The sequence below is a fragment of the Rhinoraja longicauda genome, chromosome 3 (genome assembly GCF_053455715.1).
Source record: "Rhinoraja longicauda isolate Sanriku21f chromosome 3, sRhiLon1.1, whole genome shotgun sequence".
Taxonomy (NCBI): Eukaryota; Metazoa; Chordata; class Chondrichthyes; order Rajiformes; family Arhynchobatidae; genus Rhinoraja; species Rhinoraja longicauda.
In genome coordinates this window covers 98,712,872-98,739,026 of record NC_135955.1, presented here as the reverse complement: position 1 = coordinate 98,739,026, position 26,155 = coordinate 98,712,872, and the positions used below count along the sequence as shown (strand labels likewise).

Genomic DNA, 26,155 nt, shown 5'->3' with positions numbered 1-26,155 from the left:
AATCAGTTCAAACTCAAGTACAATAGATAGAGCAAGGGGGTGATACATACATAGGAGAGGTGAGGTGCAACCTTCCTATCTCCTAATATACGTTCATAAAGGATAGGAGAAGAATTAGGCCATTCGGCCCATCAAGTCCACTCTGCCATTCAAACATGGCCGATCTATCTCTCCCTTCTAACCCCTTTCTCCTGCCTTCTCCCCGTAAACCCTGACACCCGTAATAATCAGAGAGTTGTAAGTCTGTCAGAGAGTTGTAAATCTGTGGAATTCACTGCCTCAGAAGGCAGTGGAGGCCAATTCTCTGAATGCATTCAAGAGAGAGCTAGATAGAGCTCTTAAGGATAGCGGAGTCAGGGGATATGGGGAGAAGGCAGGAACGGGGGACTGATTGAGAATGATCAGCCATGATCACATTGAATGGCGGTGCTGGATCGAAGGGCCGAATGGCCTACTCCTGCGCCTATTGTCTATTGTCTATTGTCTATAATCAAGAACATCAAGGACTTACGAACATTGACATCTCTTTTCAGGATAACTGCGTGCTGGTTCGTAACATCAACCAGCTGAACACTGACGAGGATAACTACGGTGACGCTTGTGATAACTGTCGATTATCGATTAACAATGATCAAAGAGACACGGATAACGATGGGAAAGGTGATGCGTGCGATGAAGACATGGATGGAGACGGTTAGTTTTTATCTCATGGAAACAGACACATAGAAACACAGATGTAGTAGGCCATTCAGCCCCTCAAACCAGCATTGTCATTCAATATGATCATGGCTGATCATCCAAAACCGGTACCACGTTCCTGCTTTTTCCCCCACATCCCTTGATTCCGTTAGCCCTAAGAGCTAAACCTAACTCTCTCTTGAAAGTTCTCTCTCTCCAGAACCAGGGGCCACAGTTTAAGAAGTAAGGGGTAGGCCATTTGGAACGGAGATGAGGAAAAACTTTTTCAGTCAGAGAGTTGTAAATCTGTGGAATTCCCTGCCTCAGAAGGCAGTGGAGGCCAAGTCTCTGAATGCTTTCAAGAGAGAGCTAGATAGAGCTCGTAAGGATAGCGGAATCAGGGGGTATGGGGAGAAGGCAGGAACGGGGTACTGATTGAGAATGATCAGCCATGATCACATTGAATGGTGGTGCTGGCTCAAAGGGCCGAATGGCCTCCTCCTGCACCTATTGTCTATTGTCTATTGCCTCTGCTGCCTTCTGTGGTAGAGAATTCCACAGATTCACAACTCTCTGGGTGAAAAAGGTTTTTCCTCATCTCAGTCCTAAATGGCCTACTCATTATTTTCTTAAACTGTGACCCCTGGTTCTGAACTCCCCCAACATTCGGAACATTTTCCCTGCATCTAGCCTGTCTAATCCCTTAAGAATTTTGAAAGGCTTCAATAAGATCCCCTCTCATCCTTCTAAATTCCAGCGAATACAAGCCCAGTCGACCCATTCTTTCATCATACGTCAGTCCCACCATCCCGGGGATTAACCTGGTGAACCTACGCTGCACTCCCTCAATAGCAAGAATGGCCTTCCTCAAATTAGGAGATCAAAACTGCACACAATACTCCAGGTGTGGTCTCACCAGGGCCTTGTGCAACTGCAGTAGGGCCTCCTCACTCAAATTGTCTCGCTATGAGGCCAGTGAATTGGCCTCTAATGCCTCCTGTGGCAGAGAATTCCACAGATTCACAACTCCCTGGGTGAAAATCTAGAATATCACAGCACAGCCAATCAATCTCATCTGTTCATCCATTCCCCATCATTGGAGTTCCCAATGTTGCATATAAAATTATGAGAAGCATATTCATAGAGAGAGAGGGTGGACAGTCAGATCCTCTCAGAGAGAGGGTGGAAGTGTCCAGCCCTATACAGGTAGACGCAGAGTCTCTTGCCCAGAGTAGGGGAATCGAGGACCAGATGTCACGGGTTTAAGGTGAAGGGGGAGAAGATTTAATAGGAATCTGAGGGGCCACTTTTTCCACACAAAGGGTGGTGGGTGTATGGGACGAGCTGCCAGAGGAGGTAGCTGAGGCATGGACTATCGCAACGTTTAAGAAACAGTTATACAGGTACATGGAAGGGACAGGTTTGGAGGGAGAATGGCCAAACGCGGGCAGGTGGGACAAGTGTAGCTGGGACATGTTGCCTGGCGAGGGCAGGTTGGGCCGAAGGGCCTGTTTCCACGCTGTATCATTCTATGACTCCTTGACTCAATAGTCAATAGACAATAGGTGCAGGAGGAGGCCATTCGTCCCTTCGAGCCAGCACCGCCATTCAATGTGATCATGGCTGATCATTCTCAATCAGTACCCCGTTCCTGCCTTCTCCCCATACCCCCTGACTCCGCTATCCTTAAGAGCTCTATCCAGCTCTCTCTTGAATGCATTCAGAGAATTGGCCTCCACTGCCTTCTGAGGCAGAGAATTCCACAGATTCACAACTCTCTGACTGAAAAAGTTTTTCCTCATCTCAGTTCTAAATGGCCTACCCCTTATTCTTAAACTGTGGTCCCTTGTTCTGGACTCCCCCAACATTGGGAACATGTTTCCTGCCTCTAACGTGTCCAACCCCTTAATAATCTTATATGTTTCGATAAGATCTCCTCTCATCCTTCTAAATTCCAGTGTATACAAGCCTAGTCGCTCCAGTCTTTCAACATACGATAGTCCCGCCATTCCGGGAATTAACCTAGTAGACCTACGCTGCACGCCCTCAATAGCAAGAATATCCTTCCTCAGATTTGGAGACCAAAACTGCACACAGTACTCCAGGTGCGGTCTCACTAGGGCGCTGTACAACTGCAGAAGGACCTCTTTGCTCCTATACTCAACTCCTCTAGTTATGAAGGCCAACATTCTATTGGCTTTCTTCACTGCCTGCTGTACCTGCATGCTTCCTTTCAGTGACTGATGCACTCGGACACCCAGATCTCGTTGTACGTCCCCTGTTCCTAACTTGACACCATTCAGATAATACTCTGCCTTCCTATTCTTACCACCAAAGTGGATAACCTCACACTTATCCACATTAAACTGCATCTGCCATGCATCCGCCCACTCACACAACCTGTCCAAGTCACCCTGCAACCTCATAGCATCTTCCTCACAGTTCACACTACCACCCAGCTTTGAATAAATCTGTAAATTTGCTAACTCAAGAGGGCATAGCTAAAAGGTGAGAGGGGCAAGGCTTAATGGAGATGTGTGAAATTTCCAAAATGGGTGCGTGTATTTTGCTTTGACGATGAATATGTTTCCCACCGGAAATTGGAGGAACAGCACCTCATATTTCGCCTGGGCAGCTTGCAGCCCAGTGGTATGAACATTGACTTCTCCAACTTTAGATAGTTCCTCTGTCCCTCTCTTCCCCTCCCCCTTCCCAGATCTCCCACTGTCTTCCTGTCTCCACCTATATCCTTCCTTTGTCGCGCCCCCCCTGACATCAGTCTGAAGAAGGGTCTCGACCCGAAACGTCGCCCATTCCTTCTCTCCCGAGATGCTGCCTGACCTGCTGAGTTACTCCAGCATTTTGTGGAATAAATACCTTCGATTTGTACCAGCATCTGCAGTTATTTTCTCACACAATATGTCTTTGGTGACGCTTGCTGCATCTTCCCGTAGGGATTAAGAATTTCTTGGACAATTGTCAGAGAGATCCCAATGTGGACCAGGCGGACAAGGACAACGATGGTGTCGGAGATGCTTGCGACAGCTGTCCAGATGTCATCAACCCTAACCAGGTCTGGCTGAGCAAACTTGTCATTGTCCCATGCAAACTCCACGCACTGGAGGGGTTTGGACCAGACACAGTGTATAGAATCACGAGAGGAATAGATCGGGTAGATGCACACAGTCTCTTGCCCAGAGTAGGGGAATCGAGGACCAGAAGACATAAGGCGAAGGGGAAAAGATTTAATAGCAATCTGACAGGTAACTTTTTCACACAAAGGGTGGTGGGTGGGTGTATGGAACAAGCTGCAGGAGGAGGTAGTTGAGGCTGGGACTAGCCCAACGTTTAAGAAACAGTTAGACAGGTACATTGATAGGGCAGGTTTGGAAGGATATGGACCAAACGCGGGCAGGTGGGACTAGTGTAGCTGGGGCAAGTTGGGCCGAAGGGCCTGTTTCCACGCTGTATCACTCTATGACTCCTTGACACAGGCAAATTGAACTAGTTTGGAAAGACATCTTGGTCGGCATGGACGAGTTAGAAACATAGAAACATAGAAAATAGATGCAGGAGGAGGCCATTTGCCCCTTCGGGCCAGCACCACCATTCATTGTGATCATGGCTGATCATCCACAATCAGTAACCCGTGCCTGCCTTCTCCCCATATCCCTTGATTCCACTAGCCCCGAGAGCTCTATCTAACTCTCTTTTAAATTCATCCAGTGAATTGGCCTCACCTGCCTTCTATGGCAGAGAATTCCACAAATTCACAACTCTCTGGGTGAAAAAGTTTTTTCTCATCTCAGTTTTAAATGGCCTCCCTTTTATTCTCAGACTATGGTTTAGGTTAATTGGCTTCGGTAAAGAAAAATGTAAATTGTCCCTGGTGTTTAGGATAGTGCTAGTGTACAGGGTGATTGCTGGTTGGCACGGACTCGGTGGGCCGAAGGACATGTTTTTGCACAGTATCTCTAAAGCCTAAAAGTCTAAAGTCTAGAAACCTTTTGGACTGAAGATCTTGTTTTGGATTTTGACAATTTTGGTTCGATCCTTACTATGGGTGCTGTCTGTACGGAGTTTGTACGTTCTCCCCGTGACCTGCCTGGGTTTTCTCCGAGATAGAAACATAGAAACATAGAAAATAGGTGCAGGAGTAGGCCATTCGGCCCATCGAGCCTGCACCGCCATTCAATATGATCATGGCTGATCATCTAGCTCAATAACCTGTACCTGCCTTCTCTCCATACCCCCTGATCCCTTTAGCCACAAGGGCCACATCTAACTCCTTCTTAAATATAGCCAATGAACTGGCCTCAACTACCTTCTGTGGCAGAGAATTCCACAGACTCGCCACTCTCTGTGTGAAGAAATGTTTTCTCATCTCGGTCCTAAACGACTGCCCCCTTATCCTTAAGCTGTGACCCCTGGTTCTGGACTCCCCCAACATTGGGAACAATCTTCCCGCATCTAGCCTCTCCAACCCCTTAAGAATTTTATAAGTTTCAATGAGATCCCCCCTCAGTCTTCTAAATTCCAGCGAGTATAAGCCTAGTCTATCCAGTCTTTCTTCATATGAAAGTCCTGCCATCCCAGATCTTCGGTTTCCTCCCACACACCAAAGACGTACAGGTTTGTAGGTTAATTGGCTTGGCAAATGTATAAATTGTCCCTAGTGGGTGTGGGATAGTGTTAATGTGCGGGGATCGCTGGTCGGCACGGACCCGATGGGCCGAAGGGCCTGTTTCCGCGCTGCATCTCTAAATCTAATCTAAACTAAGTTAAGAGGTTTGTGACGTGTTTCCTTTTCCACTAACACCCGATGATTTTGTTTCACTGTTTACAGTCAGACATCGACAATGATCTTGTTGGAGATTCCTGCGATACAAATCAAGACAGGTACGTTCTTGGTTGTCTGATCAGATACTTTGATATGAACCTGAAATGCACTGCTTTCTCTTAGTCAGAAAAGTTAGGAACTTCTAACGTTAGAATCCGGAGGCTAATCTGGCAAAACACTTAAGTGCTGGAGGAACTCAGCGGGTCGGGCAGCATGATGTATAAGATCATGAGGGGAATGGATCAGGTAAACGCACACTGTCTTTGACCCAGAGTAGGGGAATCGAGAACCAGAGGACATAGGTTTAATGTGAGGGGGGAAAGACGTGATAGGAACCTGAGGGGCAACTTTTATACAAAGTTGGGTGGTTGGTCTATGGAATGAGCTGCCGGAGGAGGTAGTTGAGGCAGTGGTGCATTTGGTAGATCCACTGCCTCACAGCGCCGGTGAGCTCGGGTGGTGTCTTTGTGGAGTTTGCACGTTCTCCTCGTGATCGCGTGCTCCAGCTACCTCCTACATCCCAATGACGTGCAGGGTTGTAGGTTAATTGGCGTCTGTAACCAGTCTTAATGTGTCGGGAGTGGATGTGAAAGTTGGAGAACATAAAATTAGTGAATGAGCGATCGATGGTCAGAGCGGACTCAGTGGGTCGAAGGGCTTGTCTCGAAACTAAAATTTGTTTGTTAGAACTTCGGTTGCAGGAAACCACGCACATTCCCACCCAAATTTGTGATCCTTGTGTGCAGTCCTCTAATCTATGGGGTGGAAAATTACACAAGTAAATACAGTCAAATATCAATGGGATGGATTGAAAATCCACCTCCACAAATGTTTTGCTTGGCCATCCAACGATAAAGACAAACATGAATCAAGAGCTTCTAACAACCTTTAAAACCCCAGTGTCAGCGATAATATTTTCCATTCCTTGTGTGACTTCCTTAAATAAAGTGGAAATTATTTAGTTTGTTGACAAATCTTGCTAAACATTTCAAGTTCTAGGAGCAGATATTAGGCCATTCGGCCCATCAGGTCTATTCCGCCATTCAATCATGGCTGACCTATCTCTCCCTCTCAACACCATTCTCCCGACTTCTCCCCATAACCCCCGACACCCGTACCAATCAAGAATCTGTCCATCTCTGCCTTAAAAATATCCACTGACTTGGCCTCCACAACCCTCTGTACCAATGAATCCCACAGATTCACCACTCTCTGACTAAAGAAATCCTTCCTCCTCTCCTTTCTAAAGATACATACCTTTATTCTGAGGTGATGACCTTTGGTCCTAGACTCTCCCACAAGTGGAAACATCCTCTCCACATCAGTTCTATCCAAGCCTTTCGCTATTCGGTAAGTTTCAATGAGGTCCCCCCTCATCCTTCTAAACTCCAATGAGTAGAGGCACAGTGCCATCAAGCCCCAATGATCCCGCTGTAGGCCCGGTCAATGTAGGCCTCGACACTGTAGGCCCCGCCACTGTAGGCCCCGACACTGTAGGCCCCGACACTGTAGGCCCGGTCAGTGTAGGCCCGGTCAGTGTAGGCTAACGGAGCTCGTTAACGTTAACAGAGTTTGGGGAGCAGGCTTGAGTGTGTTCAAGGAGTGGGGCCGAGTGTGTTCGGGGAGTGGGGGGGGGCCGAGTGTGTTCGGGGAGTGGGGCCGAGTGTGTTCGGGGAGCGGGGCCGAGTGTGTTCAGGGCCGAGTGTGTTTGGGCAGTGGGGCCGATTGTGTTCGGGGAGCAGGATCGAGTGTGTTCTCTGAACGGAGGTTGCAACCCGCCTCCCAGCCTGGGCTGCCGTCATTGCAGGAGCGGGAGCACGTGGCCGCTGGCCTACAGTGTCGGGGCCTACAGTGTCGGGGCCTACAGTGTCGGGGCCTACAGTGTCGGGGCCTACAGTGTCGGGGCCTACAGTGTTGGGGCCTACATTGACCGGGCCTACAGTGTCGGGGCCTACAGCGGGATGATTGGGGTTTGATGGCACTGGGCCTCTACTCATTGGAGTTTAGAAGGATGAGGGGGGACCTCATTGACATCACCTTGTCCCGTATTGAAGGCCCCTTTATAACATATACTAGCTTAATCCGGCCCTGCTCTCAGCCCCCTTCTATACTGTGCACCCCAATACAAATCCAACTCGATTTACAGCCCAGACCATCACGGAAAGCAACCACCTTTCCGTTGACTCCATCTGCACTTCACACTGCCTCGGCAAGGCCAGCAGCATCACCAAGGACCAGTCTCACCCTGGCCACTCCCTCTTCTCCCCTCTTGGTCTGAAGAAGGGTTCCCACTCATCAATTATCCTTTTTCTCCAGAGATGCTGCCTGACTCACTGCATTACTCCAACACTATACATAACATCTACTTGGGGCACATGGAGTCATAGAGACATACAGCATGGAAACAGGCCAACTTGCCCAGGCTGACCAAGGTGTTCCATCTGCACTGGTCGCACCTGCCCGCGTTTGGCCTGTATCCCTCTGGTCACTCTAAATCATTCCTATCCATGTACCTGTCCAAATGCCTTTTAAACGCAGTTATAGTGCCTGCCTCAACTACCTCCTCTGGCAGCTCGTTCCATACGCCCACCTCCAGAATGAAAGAGAGATATTGAGAACAAGAATAATGGGCGGCGCGGTGGCGCAGCGGTAGAGTTGCTGCATTACAGCGCCAGAGACCCGGGTTCGATCCTGACTAAGGGTGCTGTCCGTGTGGGGTTTGTACGTTCTCCCCATGACCCGCGTCGGTGTTTCATTGCATTGCTATTGAGGGCGTGCAGCGTGGGTTCACTAGGTTAATTCCCGGAATGGCGGGACTGTCATATGTTGAAAGACTGGAGCGACTAGGCTTGTATACACTGGAATTTGGAAGGATGAGAGGAGATCTTATCGAAACGTATAAGATTATTAAGGGGTTGGACTCGTTAGAGGCAGGAAACATGTTCCCAATGTTGGAGGAGTCCAGAACCAGGGGCCACAGTTTAAGAATAAGGGGTAGGCCATTTAGAACGGAGATGAGGAAAAACTTTTTCAGTCAGAGAGTTGTGAATCTGTGGAATTCTCTGCCTCAGAAGGCAGTGGAGGCCAATTCTCTGAATGCATTCAAGAGAGAGCTAGATAGAGCTCTTAAGGATAGCGGAGTCAGGGGGTATGGGGAGAAGGCAGGATCGGGGTACTGATTGAGAATGATCAGCCATGATCACATTGAATGGTGGTGCTGGCTCGAAGGGCCGAATGGCCTCCTCCTGCACCTATTGTCTATTGTCTATTCTCCGGGTGCTCCAGTTTCCTCCTGCACTCCAAATACCTACAGGTTTGTAGAGTTAACTGGCTTGGAATAATTGTAAATTGTCCCTGGTGCGAGTAGGATGGTGTTGGTGTGCGAGGATCGCTGGTCGATGGGTGGAAGGGCCTGTTTCCGCGCTGCATCTCTGAACTAAACCAATCGAGAAGAACCGGGTGGCTAAAATGTTGCTGTGTTTCATTATCGTTGCCAGCGACGGAGACGGGCACCAGGACACCAATGACAACTGCCCCAGCATCATCAACAGCTCGCAGCTCGACACGGACAAGGATGGGCTTGGAGATGAGTGTGATGATGATGATGATAATGACGGGATCCCTGATGTGTTCCCCCCTGGCCCGGATAATTGTCGACTGGTCGCCAACCCAGGCCAGGAGGACGATAACTGTGAGTATACCAAGCACGGCTCTGCCAAAGGAAAAGCTCATTGGCACACCAAGGCAACACCAACACTGGCGGCAGCGTCAATAGGCAATAGACAATAGGTGCAGGAGGAGGCCATTCGGCCCTTCGAGCCAGCACCGCCATTCAATGTGATCATTCATGGCTGGTCATTCTCAATCAGTACCCCGTTCCTGCCCTCTCCCCATACCCCCTGACTCCGCTATCCTTAAGAGCTCTATCTAGTATCGGCGGTGAAGGTGGTTGAGTTGAGTCTAGTTTAGTTTATTGTCACTTGGACCGAGGGACAGTGAAAAGCTTTTGTTGCGTGCTATCCAGTCAGCGGAAGTTTAGAGGTTTTGAGATACAGCGCGGAAACAGGCCCTTCGGCCCACCGGGACGGCGCCGCCCAGCGATCCCCGCACATTAACACCATCCTACGCCCACTAGGTACAATTTTTACATTTTACCAAGCCAATTAACCTACAAGCCTGTACGTCTTTGAAGTGTGGGAGGAAATCGAAGATCTCGGAGAAAACCCACGCAGGTCACGGGGAGAACGTACAAACTCCGTACAGACGGCACCCGTAGTCGGGATCGAACCCGGGTGCATTCGCTGTAAGGCAGCAACTCTACCGCTGCGCCACCGTGACCACCCGAAAGACAATACATGATCACAATTGAGCCATTCACAGTGTACAGATACATGATAAGGGAATAACGTTCAGTTCAAGTAAAGCCAGTAAAGTCCGATCAGAGATAGTCCGAGAGTCACCAATGAGATAGATAGTAGCTCAGAATTAACTTCTATCAAGAATATTATCAAGATCTACCATCAAGTATCAAGAATATGGATATGGATAGGACAGGTTTGGAGGGATATGGGCCAAACGCAGGCAGGTGGGACTCATGTAGATGGGATATGTTGGCCGATGTGGACAAGTTGGGCCGCAGGGCCTGTTTCCATGCTGTATCACTCTGTGACTATGACAACTCTATAACTCAAGTTAACTCAATACTATCAAGAACTACTATCAAGGTGGTCAGGAATTACAGCACGATTTTGATCGGCAGGGCGAGTGGGCTGAGGAATGGCTCATGTAGTTTAATGCAGACAAGCGCGAGGTGCTGCATGTTGGTCAGTCAAACCAGGGCAGGTCCTTCACAGTGAAAAGTAAGGCTCTGGAGAGAGTTGTAGAGCAGGTATCACAAAATGCTGGAGTAACTCAGCGGGTCAGGCAGCATCTAGGAGAGAGGGAATGGGTGACGTTTCGGGTCGAGGCCCTCCTTCAGTCTGAAGAAGGGTCTCGACCCGAAACGTCACCCATTCCCTCTCTCCTAGATGCTGCCTGCCCCGCTGAGTTACTCCAGCATTTTGTGATACCTTCGATTTGTACCAGCATCTGCAGTTATTTTCCTAAACTGCGTTGTAGAGCAGGGTTGTCAAGGAGTACAGTGTTTCCTGAAAGTGGTGTCGCAGATAGATAGGGTGGCGAAGAAGGCGTTTGGCACATTGGTCTTCATCACTGGGGAAATTGAATGTATAAGATTTAGGTTTAATTTTCCTTTTAGCGATACAGCATGGAAACAGGCCTCTCAGCCCACTGAACACATTCCGGCCTTTCACATTAGTACTATATTATCTCACTTTCTCATTGACTTGTCTGCACTCAAAACCTCTTGCAACGAAGGCCAAAATACCACTTATCTTAAATGCCTGTTACACACAATATAATAATAATAATAATAATAATAATATGCCTTTATTGTCATTGTACGCACAGTACAACGAAATTAGAAGTGCTACATCTGAAACAGTGCGACAGTGCAAATCTTTCAAAGACAATCGCACAAACATAGGAACCAACACAACAAATACCAATATCAATAACAACCAATAAAAAACCTAATAAATAATAAATTAGTTTTGCACCTAAAATGCTGAAAGTGAATCACATCAAGTCAAGTGTTTCCATTCACAGTTCTTATGGCTTCCGTTTAATGCAGAGTTCCATTCACAGTTCTTGTGGCTGTCGCAGATCCCCTTGTCCATCCAACATTTCCCAACTTACCACTACTTAACTAAAGGCCCTGTCCCAGTTACGCGTTTTTTTAAGGCGACTGCCATAGTCGTAGCGGGTCGCCGAAAAACCGGTGACTGGAACAATGTCTTCGGCAAACTACGACAATGTCCACGACAAACTCCAGCAACCTACCACCTAGTCGACGTCAAGCTACGGCAAGCTTCCGAAAACCGGAGACCCAATCGTAGCAAGTAGAACGTCCACCTACGACCGCACCCACGACAACCTACAACCGCAGAGGTGAGAACCTACGACAACCGAAGTCAACCTACGTCCACCTGCGACAAGCTACGACCCTGAAGACTGAAGACAATTGAAGACAATTGATGTTTCACCCACTTTCCCTATAAAAGGGAGTGTATGGTCGGGTTTCCAATCATTCTGCATCATGACTATTTGAAAGTGATGCCATGAGAAACTACTCTGAAATACAACAACATCAATTTTCCATCAAAATGTCAAGAATTTCCTTTTTTGATATACAAACAATTTTTTTTTAAAGGTTGACAAGAACATACAACAGTGCATACAAAAATATTGTAATAAACTTCAATAAATTTCGATAAACTTCAAACTTTAAAATTCAAACCTTACACAGAATACAAGTGCAAAAACATACAAAACCTAACATCATTTATGGACACATTACACTGGGAGTCATGCAGTGTGGAAATAGGCCCTTTGGCCCAACTTGCCCATGACAATCAACATGTCCCACCTACACTAGTCCCACCTGCCTGCGTTTGGCCCATACCCCTCTAAACCTGTCCTTTCACTTATCTGTCACTTATCTCAGCTACCTCCTCCGGCAGCTCGTTTCATGCACCCACCACCCTTTGTGTAAAACCCACCACCCTTTGTGTGATATTTGAAATATCATTAAAGATATATTAAATTCAGTATTCCCATTCAAGTCATTGAGATATATTGTGACCGGCACCAAGCACCATGTATCACTGTGGGACCGCTGTAGTTTCTGCTTGCAACCCAAGAAAGGGCCCAATTGTTCCCATTATCTGTTTTAGATTTAGATTTAGATTTAGAGATACAGCGCGGAAACAGGCCCTTCGGCCCACCGGGTCCGCGCCGCCCAGCGATCCCCGCACATTAACACTATTCTACACACACTAGGGACAATTTTTACATTTACCCAGTCAATTAACCTACAAACCTGTACGTCTTTGGAGTGTGGGAGGAAACCGAAGATCTCGGAGAAAACCCACGCAGGTCACGGGGAGAACGTACAAACTCCGTACAGACGGCGCCAGGAGACGTAGTCAGGATCGAACCTGAGTCTCCGGCGCTGCATTCGCTGTAAGGCAGCAACTCTACCGCCGCGCCACCGTGCCGCTCCAAATTATCTGGCTGCCAAATAATTTTCAGTCCATGACATTATATTACTCCGAATCCCACGTGCTTTAGTGTTTACAAACTGTGCTCCTATGTGGGACTTACTCAACGACTAGCCCTGTAAGGGAACAAGGATGTCCATCCTGATTTTGCATCCGAGCTAACGAGGCAGTTAAGTCAAGCACTTTTGTGCATGGAGTCACCTTTTAAAAAACCAGTGTAGGTTGGTAAGGTTGCTGAAGAACCAGGTGGTTTACGGAAAATCCACTGGTTTCAGTGTGGAAAATGTGGAGGTCGTGCCTTCATAGCCCCTGGGTATCTCATGTCAGATTGAGAATGATCAGCCATGATCACATTGAATGGTGGTGCTGGCTCGAAGAGCCGAATGGCCTACTCCTGCACCTATTGTCTATTGTCAGGAGGTGAGGTGGAACTTCTTTAGTCAGAGGGTAGTTAATCTGTGGAACTCATTGCCACAGAGGCCTGTGGAGGCCAAGTCAGTGGATATTTTTAAGGCAGAGATAGACAGATTCTTGATTAGAACGGGCGTCAAGGGTTATGGGGAGAAGGCAGGAAAATGGGATTAGGAGGCAGAGATCAGCCACGATTGAATGGCAGAGTAGACTCGATGGGCCAAATGGAGTAATTCTACTCCTGTAACCTGTGAACTTGCTTACGTAAGGGTGAGAGAGACATCTTGAGGCGGGAATTTTTCCTACCCGAGCCTAATTACTGCTGCAGCCAAGGAACTTTGTGAATAGAGGTGCTCTGTGGTGGTGGGACTAAGTCCAATGTCCGCAATGGGGTAGAGGTGAATCGGACAATACCCTAGCTTATGGGAGGACCGTTCAAAAGCCTGATAACAGAGGAGAAGAAACTGTTCCTGAGTCTGGTGGTACAAAGATGTGATTTGGTTATGTAAGCCTTGGAAAGTTGTAGAAGTAAACTAGACCAAGTGGACCCGTTGGGCCCAAACCTCTCCTGCATAGGTGCAGCACCCTCTCCTCCCTCCTTACCCCCCTTCCCCCCCTTTGCTCCCCTCTCCCCACCTGCCTCCCCCTCCTCCCTCTCTCATCCCTCTACCCCCCCTCCCCTTCCCCTCCCCTCCCCTCCCCCTCCCCCCCCCCACTCCATCCCCCTCAACCCCCCTTATCCTCCCTCCTCCCTCCTTCCACCCCCTCCCTCCCTAGGAGATAGATTTAACCTTTAAAATGTGAATAAATCTAAAAATATAACACTGATTCCAATGAAACTTCTTCCATTAGCACCAAAGGGACGACGGTGAGTAAGGTGGGCCTAAAATTGTTGCGCTATCGTGTACCCTTTTGGCTGTAGTTCAGGAACAAACAAACAAACAAACACACAAGAGTTTTAGTGTATAGATGAAGTGGAAATCTCCTGATCTTTATGAAGGATAGTTGTCATCCATCTTATGCAATTAAGCTGCTGTTCATTGGATTGTGCTAACTTAAGTTAGAGCAACTTCCGCCACTATTAGAATAGAAAGCATTTCATTTCTAGTTCTGAATGCAATAAAACATTGCTCGTGAATGCCATCCTACGTCAGATTTGGAAACGCTAGTTTAATTCAAGAAGCTTGAAAGCGCGCTACACCAGACTCAGGAACACTTCTTCCCCTCTGCTATCAGGCTTTTGAATGGTCCTTCCATAAGCTGGGGTACTGTCCGATTCACCTCTACCCCATTGCGGACATTGGACTCTGTCTCTGGAACTGATGCGCTACAATGCTGGGAACTATATTCTGCCCTCTGTATCTTTCCCTTTGCTCTCCCTATTGTGCCTGAGTTTGTCTTGATTGTATTTATGTATAGTATTATCTGATCTGTTTGGATAGCATTCAAAACAAAGCTTTTATAGACAATAGACAATAGGTGCAGGAGGAGGCCATTTGGCCCTTCGAGCCAGCACCGCCATTCAATGTGATCATGGCTGATCATTCTCAATCAGTACCCCGTTCCTGCCTTCTCCCCATACCCCCTGACTCCACTATCCTTAAGAGCTCTATCTAGCTCTCTCTTGAATGCATTCAGAGAATTGGCCTCCACTGCCTTCTGAGGCAGAGAATTCCACAGATTCACATCTCTCTGACTGAAAATGTTTTTCCTCATCTCAGTTCTAAATGGCCTACCCCTTATTCTTAAACTGTGGCCCCTGGTTCTGGTCTCCCCCAACATTGGGAACATGTTTCCTGCCTCTAACGTGTCCAACCCCTTAATAATCTTATACGTTTCGATAAGATCTCCTCTCATCCTTCTAAATTCGAGTGTATACAAGCCTAGTCACTCCAGTCTTTCAACATATGACAGTCCCGCCATTCCGGGAATTAACCTAGTAAACCTACGCTGCACGCCCTCATAAGACCTCGGTACACGTGACAATAATAAACCAAAACCTAAACCTAAAAAGTGTTCAAATCTCATGGCTTTTTTCTTTAACTCGTTTTGATAGTTATTATTTAAACAATTTGATAGTTATTAATTGAACAATTCAATTGAATTCGACAACATTCAAGAATTGTCATGCTTTATGAAAAATGATCTAGGTACTCCAGCATTGTGTGTCCACTTTTTACAATGACACAACTTTACTTATTTTACTTAGTTGACGGAGTTGGAGACATCTGTGAAGGTGATTTTGATCAAGACACCATCATTGACAGGATAGACGTCTGTCCTGAGAATGCAGAGGTGACGTTAACCGATTTCAGGGCGTACCAGACTGTTGTCCTCGATCCTGAAGGCGACGCACAAATTGATCCAAACTGGGTGGTACTTAACCAGGTGAGTGAACAATTGTTTTCACAAAATGCTGGAGTAACTCAGCAGGTCAGGCAGCATCTCAGGAGAGAAGGAATGGGTGACGTTTCGGGTCGATACCCTTCTTCAGACTGAAGAAGGGTCTCAACCCGAAACGTCAACAGTCTGAAGAAGGGTCTCAACCCGAAACGTCATCAGTCTGAAGAAGGGTCTCGACCCGAAACGTCACCCATTCCTTCTCTCCTGAGATGCTGCCTGACCTGCTGAGTTACTCCGGCATTTTGTGAAATAAATACCTTCGATTTGTACCAGCGTCTGCAGTTATTTTCTTACACGTGGATGTGAACAATGTTAATTCATTTTAATACTGGTACAGCCATATACTAACATCCATGAGAGGAATCGGTTAGGTAGACGCACAGAGTCTCTTGCCCAGAGTAGGGAACTCGAAAATCAGAGGACATAGGTTTAAGGAGAGGGGGAGGGGGGTGCGGGGGGGAAGATTTAATAGGAACCTGAGGGATAACTTTTTCACACAGAAGACGGTGGGTGTATGGAACGAGCTGTAGTTGATGCAGGTTACTATTGTAACATTTAAGAAACATTTGGACAGGTACATGGATAACACAGGTTTAGAGGGATAGGGGCCAAATGCAGGCAGGTGGGACTAGTGTAGATGGGACATGTTGGTCGGCGTGGGTAAGTTGGGCTATGCTCTATGACACACCAGCGTCTGCAGTTGCTTGTTGTTACACATAGCTCCCGGCTCTCAAGCCTTCTTTACCCTGTTGGTTCCTTTCCCTCTTTTTGCGAGTTTCCACATGCCCCTCAACCAAGCAGAATATACATTGTTTAGTTGAGTTGAGTTTGCACTGCATTTACAGCGCTGAAACATGCCCTTCGACCCGGCCAGTCCGCACCAACCAGCGATCTCCATACACGAGCACTATCCTGCACACTAGGGACAATTTACAGAAGCCAATTAACCTACAAACCTGCACGTCCTTTGGAATGTGGGAGGAAACCGGAGCACCCGGAGGAAACCCACGCAGGTCACAGGGAGAACGCACAAACTTCGTACAGACAGCAGACGGGACATGTTGGTCGGTGTGGGCCGGTGCAGCAGAAGGCCCTGCTTCCACGCTGTATGACTCTATAACTCTATGACTGGGTCTTCGGGTATCCAGCAGTTACGATCTGGTATTCCCTCCCTCAACACTTTGCCTCTTTTCATAAGTCATAGGAGCAGAATGAGGCCATTCAGCCCATCGGGTCTACTCCGCCATTCAATCATAGCCGATCTATCTTTCCCTCTCAACTCCATTCTCCTGCCTTCTCCAATCTGTCAATCTCCACTTTAAAAATACCCAATTAAGGTGCAACATTCCCTTTGATTATCCTAGAACCTCTCGATCGTTCACCATTCCTTTTAGAGAGAGACACAGAATGGAAAGAGGCCCTTTGGCCCATCAAGTCCACACTGACTATCAACCAGGGAAGGGTTCCAACCCAAAATGCCACCTGTCCACATTCTCCAGAGATGCTGTCTGGCCCATTGAGTTAATCCAGCGCTTTGTGTCCTTTTCTGACCATCAACCACCCATTTATACCAATCCTACACTAACCTAATCCAACTTTAGAAGCTACCTGTTTCTCCTTGTTTCTGCTAATGTGGTTCCCTGTCAAATTCTGTTTGGAGACCCTCCTGCGAATTGCCTTGATATAATTTACTCCAATAAAAGCACAATTTGCGATCGGCACGGTGGCACAGCGGTATTGCGGCCTTACAGCGCCAGAGACCCCGGTTCGATCCTGACTAAGGGGGGTTCTCTGTACGGAGTTTGTACGTTCTCCCCATGACCTGCGTGGGTTTTCTCCTGGATCTCCGGTTTCCTCACGCACTCCAAAGACGTACAGTTTTACAGGTTATTTGGCGTGGTATCAATGTAAACTGTCCCTGGTGTGTGGAATAGTGTAAGTGGGCAGGGATCTCTGGTCGGCGTGGACTCCATTGGCCAAGGGGCTTGTTCCCGCGCGGTATCTCGAAGCTAAACTAAATGTTCGTACAAAATAGTTCCAAATCATCTTCCATTTTAAAATGATCTTTATATCGTCCACCAGCGATCACCCATTCGCACTAGTTCCAAGTTATTCCTGTTTTGCATCCTACACTGGGGGTAATTTACAGAGGGCCAATTAACTTACAACCCAGCTCGTCTTTGGGATGTGGGAGAAATCCGGACAAAACCCACGCAGGTCACAGGGAGAATGTACAAACTTCCTACCCATAGTCAATAGTCAATAGACAATAGGTGCAGGAGGAGGCCATTCGGCCCTTCGAGCCAGCACCGCCATTCAATGTGATCATGGCTGATCATTCTCAATCAGTACCCCGTTCCTGCCTTCTCCCCGTACCCCCTGTCAGGATGGAACCCGGGTCTCTGGCGCTGTGAGGCAGCAACTCTGCCGCTGCGCACTGTGCCAACCTAGGCTCAACATAAAGTTTGTTAGATTGTCATTCCAGTAAAGTGCTTTGCAAGGTTGTACCGTTCTAAAGGTGTCGTGCAGGTTATTGTGTAACCTTCCCTAACCAATTGATTCGTTTCAGGGAATGGAGATTGTACAGACAATGAACAGTGATCCAGGCCTGGCTGTGGGTATGTATTCAATGTATAATGTGTAATGTCTAATGTATAATGTCAATGTATAATATATAATGCATTCAATGACCTTATACAGAAGCAATATTCTTATATTATCATAGCTAGTTGCTGGAGGAACCCAATGTTTGAGTGCAGTCGTAAGTTCATGACTTCATCTTATAGGAGCAAATTTAGGCCATTCGGCCCATCAAGTCTACCCCGTCATTAACCTAACAAACTGTCCTTTCACTATTCGGTAAGTTTCAATGAGGTGTCCCCCCCCCCCTCCCCTCATTCCTCTAAACTCCAGCGAGTACAGGCCCAGAGTCGTCAAACGCTCATCGTAGGTTAACTTACTCATTCCTGGGATCATTCTCGTAAACCTCCTCAGGACCCTCTTCAGCGCCAGCATGTCCTTCTTCGCGATACTCCAAATGCCGTCTGACCAGCGCCTTCTCGACCCTCAGCGTTACGGTCCTTTTCCTGGCTGAAAGAGTTCTGTAGCTGCTACTGCCCAGATCAGTATCGATCGTGCAGATGTGGAAATGGCTTAGAGCTTCAAGTTCCTTGGCGTTAATATTTCCAAAGATCCACATTGATGCGACAGCCAGGCAGGCACGCCAATGCCACTACTTCCAGAGGAGAACAAAGTTTGGCATGTGACTCTTACAAACGTCTACAGATGTACCATACAAAGCATGCAGTCGGTTGCTTCACAGCCTGGTTTGGGAACAACTCTGTCCAAGACCACAGAGATTGCAGAGTGTTGTAGATGTAGGCCAGTCCATCACACTGACCAGGCTCCCCATCACTAACTCCATCTATACTTCACACAGCCTCTTCCCCTCTGTTAACGGGCTTGTGAATGGTCCTTCGATAAGCTAGGATACTGTCCGATTCATCTCCACCCCATTGTAGACATTGGACTTTGTCTCTGGAACTGATGCGCTACAATGCTGAGAACTATCTTCTGCACTCTGTATCCTCGTTTTCACCCAACGAACAGCTAACATTGGCCCTAAACGTCACTCATTCCTTCTCTCCAGAGATGCTGCCTGTCCCGCTGAGTTACTCCAGCCTTTTGCGTTTGTTTTCTGTTTAAGCTAGCATCTGCAGTTCCTTCCTGCACCATCCCCTTTGTTCTATCTGTTGAGTAGTGAATACAGACGTTGGGAGGTCATGTGTCAGTTGTATAAGATGTTGGCGAGGCTGTATTGCGTTCAGTTCTGGGCACCGTGTTTTCGGAAAGATGTTGTCAAGTTGGAGTGGGTACAGAGAAGATTTACGAGGATGTTGCCAGGACTTCTATTGAGGGCGTGCAGCATAGGTTTACTAGGTTAATTCCCGGAATGGCGGGACTGTCATATGTTGAAAGACTGGAGCGACTAGGCTTGTATACACTGGAATTTAGAAGGATGAGAGGAGATCTTATCGAAACGTATAAGATTATTAAGGGGTTGGGCACGTTAGAGGCAGGAAACATGTTCCCAATGTTGGGGGAGTCCAGAACAAGGGGCCACAGTTTAAGAATAAGGGGTAGGCCATTTAGAACTGAGATGAGGAAAAACTTTTTCAGTCAGAGAGTTGTGAATCTGTGGAATTCTCTACCTCAGTAGGCAGTGGAGGCCAATTCTCTGAATGCATTCAAGAGAGAGCTGGATAGAGCTCTTAAGGATAGCGGAGTCAGGGGGTATGGGGTGAAGGCAGGATGATCAGCCTGATCACATTGAATGGCGGTGCTGGCTCGAAGGGCCGAATGGCCTCCTCCTGCACCTATTGTTTATTATCTATTGTCTATTGACTGGAGGGTGTGAGCTATAGGGAGAGGTTGGGTAGGCCTGTTCCTGTGCTGTGTGACTCCATGACTCTGTCAATGGCTCTGTGACTGACGGCTGGATCTTATCACCACGCAGGCTACACGGCGTTCAACGGAGTTGATTTTGAAGGCACGTTCCATGTCAACACCATGACCGATGACGACTACGCCGGGTTTATCTTCGGATACCAGGACAGCTCCAGCTTCTACGTGGTGATGTGGAAGCAGACCGAGCAGACCTACTGGCAGGCCACGCCGTTCCGTGCCGTGGCCGAACCCGGCATCCAGCTCAAGGTACGCCGACCACCAAGATCGCCCATGCATCTCGGTGGCGCAGCGGTAGAGTTGCTGCCTTACAGCGAATGCAGCGCCGGAGACCCAGGTTCGATCCTGACTACGGGCGCCGTCTGTACGGAGTTTGTACGTTCTCCCCGTGACCTGCGTGGGTTTTCTCCGAGATCTTCGGTTTCCTCCCACACTCCAAAGACGTACTGTATGTAGGTTAAATGACTGGTTAAATGTAAAAATTGTCCCTAGTGTGTGTAGGATAGTGTTAGTGTGCGGGGATCGCTGGGCGGCGCGGACCCGGTGGGCCGAAGGGCCTGTTTCCGCGCTGTATCTTTAAATCTAAATCTAAAAAATCTAAATGGTCAATGGGCGATGGGCCAGCTTCATCAGGGAGGCCCATGTGGTTTAGATCCAATACTCTCCATCTTTTGCGGTGATGTTGCCAGGACTAGAGGGTGTGAGCTGTAGGGAGAGGTTGAGTAGGCAGAGACTCTGGAGTGCAGGAGGATGAGGAGTGATAAGATCATGAGAGGAATAGATCGAGTAGATGCACAGAGTCTCTTGCCCAGAGTAGGGGAATCGAGGACTAACGGGCATACGTTAGTTTATGGTGAAGTGGAAACGATTTAATAGGAATCCGAGAGGTAACTTTTTCACACAAAGGGTGGTGGGTGTGTAGAGCGAGCTGCCAGAGGAGGTAGTTGAGGCAGGGACTATCTCAATGTTTAAGAAACAGTTAGACAGGTACATTGATGGGACAGGTTTGGAGGGATATGGGCCAAACGCAGGCAGGTGGGAGTTAGTAGGCCGGTGTTGGGCAGGTTGGGCCATAGGGGCTTGTTTCCGCACTGTACGACTATAACTCTAGAGACTCAGCTATCTTCACTTCCCACCACCATGCCCCCACCCCCCATGAATCTTTCATATTGTCACCTCCAAGTCTCCCCTCTTAGACAGTCTGGTTTCTATCTCGGCCAAGTACCTATACTCAGTATAGGAGTAAAGAGGTTCTTCTGCAGTTGTATAGGGCCCTGGTAAGACCACATCTGGAGTATTGTGTACAGTTTTGGTCTCCAAATTTGAGGAAGGACATCCTTGTAATTGAGGCTGTGCAGCGTAGGTTCACGAGATCGATCCCTGGGATGGCGGGACTTCATATGAGGACTGTCATATTGAAAAGACTAGGCTTGTATTCACTGGAGTTTAGATGGATGAGAGGGGATCTTATAGAGACATATAAAATTATAAAAGGACTGGACAAGTTAGATGCAGGAAAATTGTTCCCAGTGTTGGGCGAGTCCAGAACCAGGGGCCACAGTCTTAGAATAAAGGGGAGGCCATTTAAAACTGAGGTGAGAAGGAACTTTTTCACCCAGAGAGTTGTGAATTTGTGGAATTCTCTGCCACAGAGGGCAGTGGAGGCCAAATCACTGGATGAATTTAAGAGAGTGTTAGATAGAGCTCTAGAGGCTAGCGGAATCAAGGGATATGGGGAGAAATTGGACACAGGTTACATAGTGGATGATCTGCCATGATTTCAACGAATGGCAGTGCTGGCTCGAAGGGCTGAATGGCATCATCCTGCACTTATTTTCTCTGTAAGTACCAAAGAATAATTCTCCCTAGAGACACAAGTTAAATCCTGTGCGATTTGCAGGGAGTGTTATCTTTCATAGTCGTACAGCACAGAGACAGGCCCTTCTGCCCAACTCATTCATGCCATCCAACATGCCCCATGTTAGACAATAGACAATAGACAATAGGTGCAGGAGTAGGCCATTCGGCCCTTCGAGCCAGCACCGCCATTCAATGTGATCATGGCTGATCATTCTCAATCAGTACCCCGTTCCTGCCTTCTCCCCATAACCCTGACTCCGCTATCCTTAAGAGCTCTATCCAGCTCTCTCTTGAATGCATTCAGAGAATTGGCCTCCACTGCCCTCTGAGGCAGAGAATTCCACAGATTCACAACTCTCTGACTGAAAAAGTTTTTCCTCATCTCAGTTCTAAATGGCCTACCCCTTATTCTTAAACTGTGGCCCCTTGTTCTGGACTCCCCCAACATTGGGAACATGTTTCCTGCCTCTAACGTGTCCAACCCCTTAATAATCTTATACGTTTCGATAAGATCTCCTCTCATCCTTCTAAATTCCAGTGTACACAAGCCTCCATTCTCTCCATTTAGAATAGAATAGAATAGTTCCTTTATTGTCATTGTAACATGAGCCATGTACAACGAAATTGTAAAATGTCAGCCAGTCAGTGCACCATTCAAACATTTCTAAAAGCTAACGATACATACAAGGTAAAATATTTTAAAAAAGATAAACAACTAAAATAAATATCATGAAAATAGCACGCATAAACACCCAACCCTACATCCTTCTGTCGATTTCACAGTCTCTTATTATGTATCGCCCCTGCGTTCCTTGGCGGCTACATTTAGTGCCTTTATAGCAGTGGGGTAAAAACTATTTTTAAATCTATTTGTCCTTGTCCTTGTAGATCTGTACCGTCTGCCTGACGGTAACAGTTCAAACAGGGAGTGTCCGGGGTGGGAAATGTCCTTTATAATACTCTGGGATTTTTTGATGCAGCGGGAACTGTGTAAGTCCTCCAAGGTAAGTAGAGGGCAGCCGACAATCCTCTGGGCGTTGTCAATGGCCCTCTGGAGCGCTTTCCTCTGAGCCGCTGTGCAGCTGGTGTACCATACGCATACACAGTATGTTAGGATGCTCTCAATGTAGCACCGATAAAAGGACAACAGCAGTCTCTGAGTGATGTTATTCTTCCTGAGCACCCTCAGGAAGTGCAGTCTCTGCTGGACCTTTTTCAGCAGCGCAGAGGTGTTCACGCTCCACGTCAGGTCCTCCTCAATATGGATTCCCAGGAAGCGGAAATCCGCCACCCTCTCCACACAGTCCCCTCTGATAGTTAATGGTACCATGTCCGTTTTATTCTTTCTGAAGTCTATTATTATTTCCTTTGTCTTTAAGGTGTTGAGGAGCAGGTTATTTTCTCCACACCACACTGTCAGCTGCTCCGCCTCATCCCGGTAGGCGTACTCGTCCCCCCCGGTGATGAGTCCCACCACCGTAGTGTCATCCGCAAATTTGACAATGGTGTTGCTGTGGTGGGCGGGGGTGCAGTCATGTGTATAGATGGTGTAGAGCAGGGGGCTCAGCACGCAGCCCTGTGGAGAGCCGGTACTGAGGCTGAGGGCCGTGGATGTGTGATGGCCCACTCTGACTCTCTGGCTGCGAGCTGACAGGAAGCTATTTATCCACATGCAGGTGGAGTGTGGAAGTCCCAAGTCCCCCAGTTTGTCCACCAGTTTATGGGGAAGGATTGTATTAAAGGCAGAGCTGTAGTCCACAAAGAGCATCCGCACGTAGCTCCCCGGCTGCTCCAGGTGGAACAGTGCAGCATGGAGGGCTGTGGCTATAGCGTCCTCTATGGATCTATTCGCTCTGTACGCAAACTGGTGGGGGTCAAAGCTTCGGGGCAGGAGTGATGTGATATGACCCCGGACCAGTTTTTCAAAACACTTCATCACCACTGGTGTGAGTGCGACTGGCCGGTAGTCGTTGAGGCTGGAAATGTGGGGTTTTTTGGGCAAGGGGACTATGATTGCGGACTTCAGACAGGATGGAACAGTGGACTGGGCCAGAGACTGGTTGAAAATCCTCGTACAGACTCCAGCCAGCTGGTCAGCGCAGTCCTTCAGCACGCGTCCAGAGACGCCGTCGGGTCCAGTAGCCTTCCTTGGATTGATGGCCCGCAGCGTGCGCCTCACCTCATGCTCCTCTATCTTGAGGGTTAGGCTGCTGTGGACCATGTGGTGTGATATGGCTGTCTCGGGTGGCTCCACTTCAAAGCGAGCAAAGAAGAGGTTCAGCTCCTCTGCCAACGAGGCGTCACCTTCAGCAGCTCCAAGGTTGGTCTTATAGTTGGTTAGATACTGGATCCCCTGCCACACCTGCCTGCTGTTGTTACTGTCCAGGTGGTCCTCTATCTTCCTCCTGTAGTCTAATTTGGCCTCTCTGATGCCTCTCTTCAGGTTAGCTCGGGCCATGCTGTATAAAGCCCTATTGCCAGACCTAAAAGCAGTGTTCCTCTCTTTTAACAGCCGCTGGACCTCCCGGGTCATCCAGGGCTTCTGGTTGGGGTAGACCCGGATGCGTTTGTCCACTGTGACAGTGTCCATGCAGTTTTTAATGTAACATAGTACACTGTCTGTGAACACCTCCAGGTCCCGGTGTTCAAACACATCCCAATTGGTCCTGTCGAAGCAGTCCTGCAGCTGCTGAGATGCACCATCAGGCCAAGTTGTGATGGTCTTTGTGATGGTAGGAGCGGTTTTCCTGAGGGGGGCATATGCAGGAATTAAAAACAGGGACATATGGTCCGACTGACCCAGGTGTGGTAGTTGTCTAGCCCTGTAGCCCAGCTTGATGTTGGAGTAGACCTTGTCCAGTGTGTTAGCTCCTCTTGTAGCACATTTAACATGCTGATAGAATTTGGGGAGCATTTTCTTCAAGTCCGCGTGGTTAAAGTCCCCTGCTATGATGTGAACACCGTCAGGATATATGCTCTGTTGACTGCTAGTGCTACCATACAAATATCCGATAGCCGAGTTAGCATTAGCATCCGGTGGTATGTACACAGCAGTTATCATGACAACAGTTGGTCCATTCCTTCTAAAGATTTCCTCTCGATGTATCTGTCCAAGTGTCTTGTAAATGCTGTAATAGTGCGTGCCTCAAATAGCTCCTCAGGCAGCTCATTCCATACACCCACCGCCCTCTCAGTGAAAACGTTGCCGCCCAGATTCCTCTTAAATTTTTCCCACCTCACTTTAAATCTAAGGTATATTCATACCACTGGGCTGTAAGCTGCCCAAGCGAAATATGAAATTGGAGGCACAGCATCTCATATTTCGCTTGGGTGGCTTGCAGTCCAGCGGTATGAATATTGATTTCTCTAACTTCAAGTAACCCTTGCTTTCCCTCTCTTTCCCTCTCTTTCCACCCCTCCCCCACCCAAGTCGCACCAGCTTCTCGTTTTCACCCAACAATCAGCCAACAATGGCCTGTTTCCTTTATCATCGTTACTTTTTTTGCATATCTTTCATTCATTATAGACAGGTGGAGGAGGAGGCCATTCGGCCCTTCGAGCCAGCACCGCCATTCAGTGTGATCATGGCTGATCATTCTCAATTCATTGTTCTTTATCTCTCTACATCATCGTCTACATCTCTCATTTCCCTCTCCCCTGACAAGTCTGAAGAGGGGTCTCGACCCGAAACGTCACCCATTCCTTCTCTCCAGAGATGCTGCCCGTCCCGCTGAGGCCCACCAAGTCCGCGCCGCCCAGCGATCCCCGTACACTAACACTATCCTACACCCACTAGGGACAATTTTTTACATTTACCCAGTCAATTAACCTACAAACCTGTACGTCTTTGGAGTGCGGGAGGAAACCGAAGATCTCGGAGAAAACCCACGCAGGTCACGGGGAGAACGTACAAACTCCTTACAGTGCAGCACCCGTAGTCAGGATCGAACCTGAGTCTCTGGCGCTGCATTCGCTGTAAAGCAGCAACTCTACCGCTGCGCTACCGTGCCGCCCTTCTGACAGAGTATTCAGCATGAAACTGGCCCATTGGCCCAACTCGTCCTTGCCAACTAAGATGCCCCATCTACACTAGTTTTCCCACCTGCTTGTGTTTGCCCCATAACCCTCCCACCTCTTCCTATCCACGTGCCTGTCCAAGTGTCTTTTAAATGGTTTCTCCTCCAGCTCTCTGAAGACATGAATATTGCCAAGACTGCTATCGGTCTATGCCTTGTAACTCCATTTGTTTAGTCTGTCGATTCCCCAGCCAACTGCATCTAATTGCTGGATCGAAGAAGTGGGTAACATTTCGGGTCGAGACCCTTCTTCAGTCTCGACCGGAAATCTCACCCATTCCTTCCATCCAGAGATGCTGCCT

General features: G+C 48.0%; 1 protein-coding gene across 1 annotated transcript in view; it reads left to right on the top strand.

The window, feature by feature from the left end:
• LOC144592211 (thrombospondin-4-like) overlaps positions 1 to 26,155 on the top strand; it is a 109,754-nt gene that overhangs the window by 66,154 nt on the left and 17,445 nt on the right. The window contains 7 exon segments of the mRNA XM_078396736.1: positions 534 to 693; positions 3,633 to 3,751; positions 5,525 to 5,577; positions 9,016 to 9,209; positions 15,260 to 15,438; positions 18,023 to 18,071; positions 19,970 to 20,166. Coding sequence (XP_078252862.1) covers positions 534 to 693; positions 3,633 to 3,751; positions 5,525 to 5,577; positions 9,016 to 9,209; positions 15,260 to 15,438; positions 18,023 to 18,071; positions 19,970 to 20,166 — 951 coding nt within the window.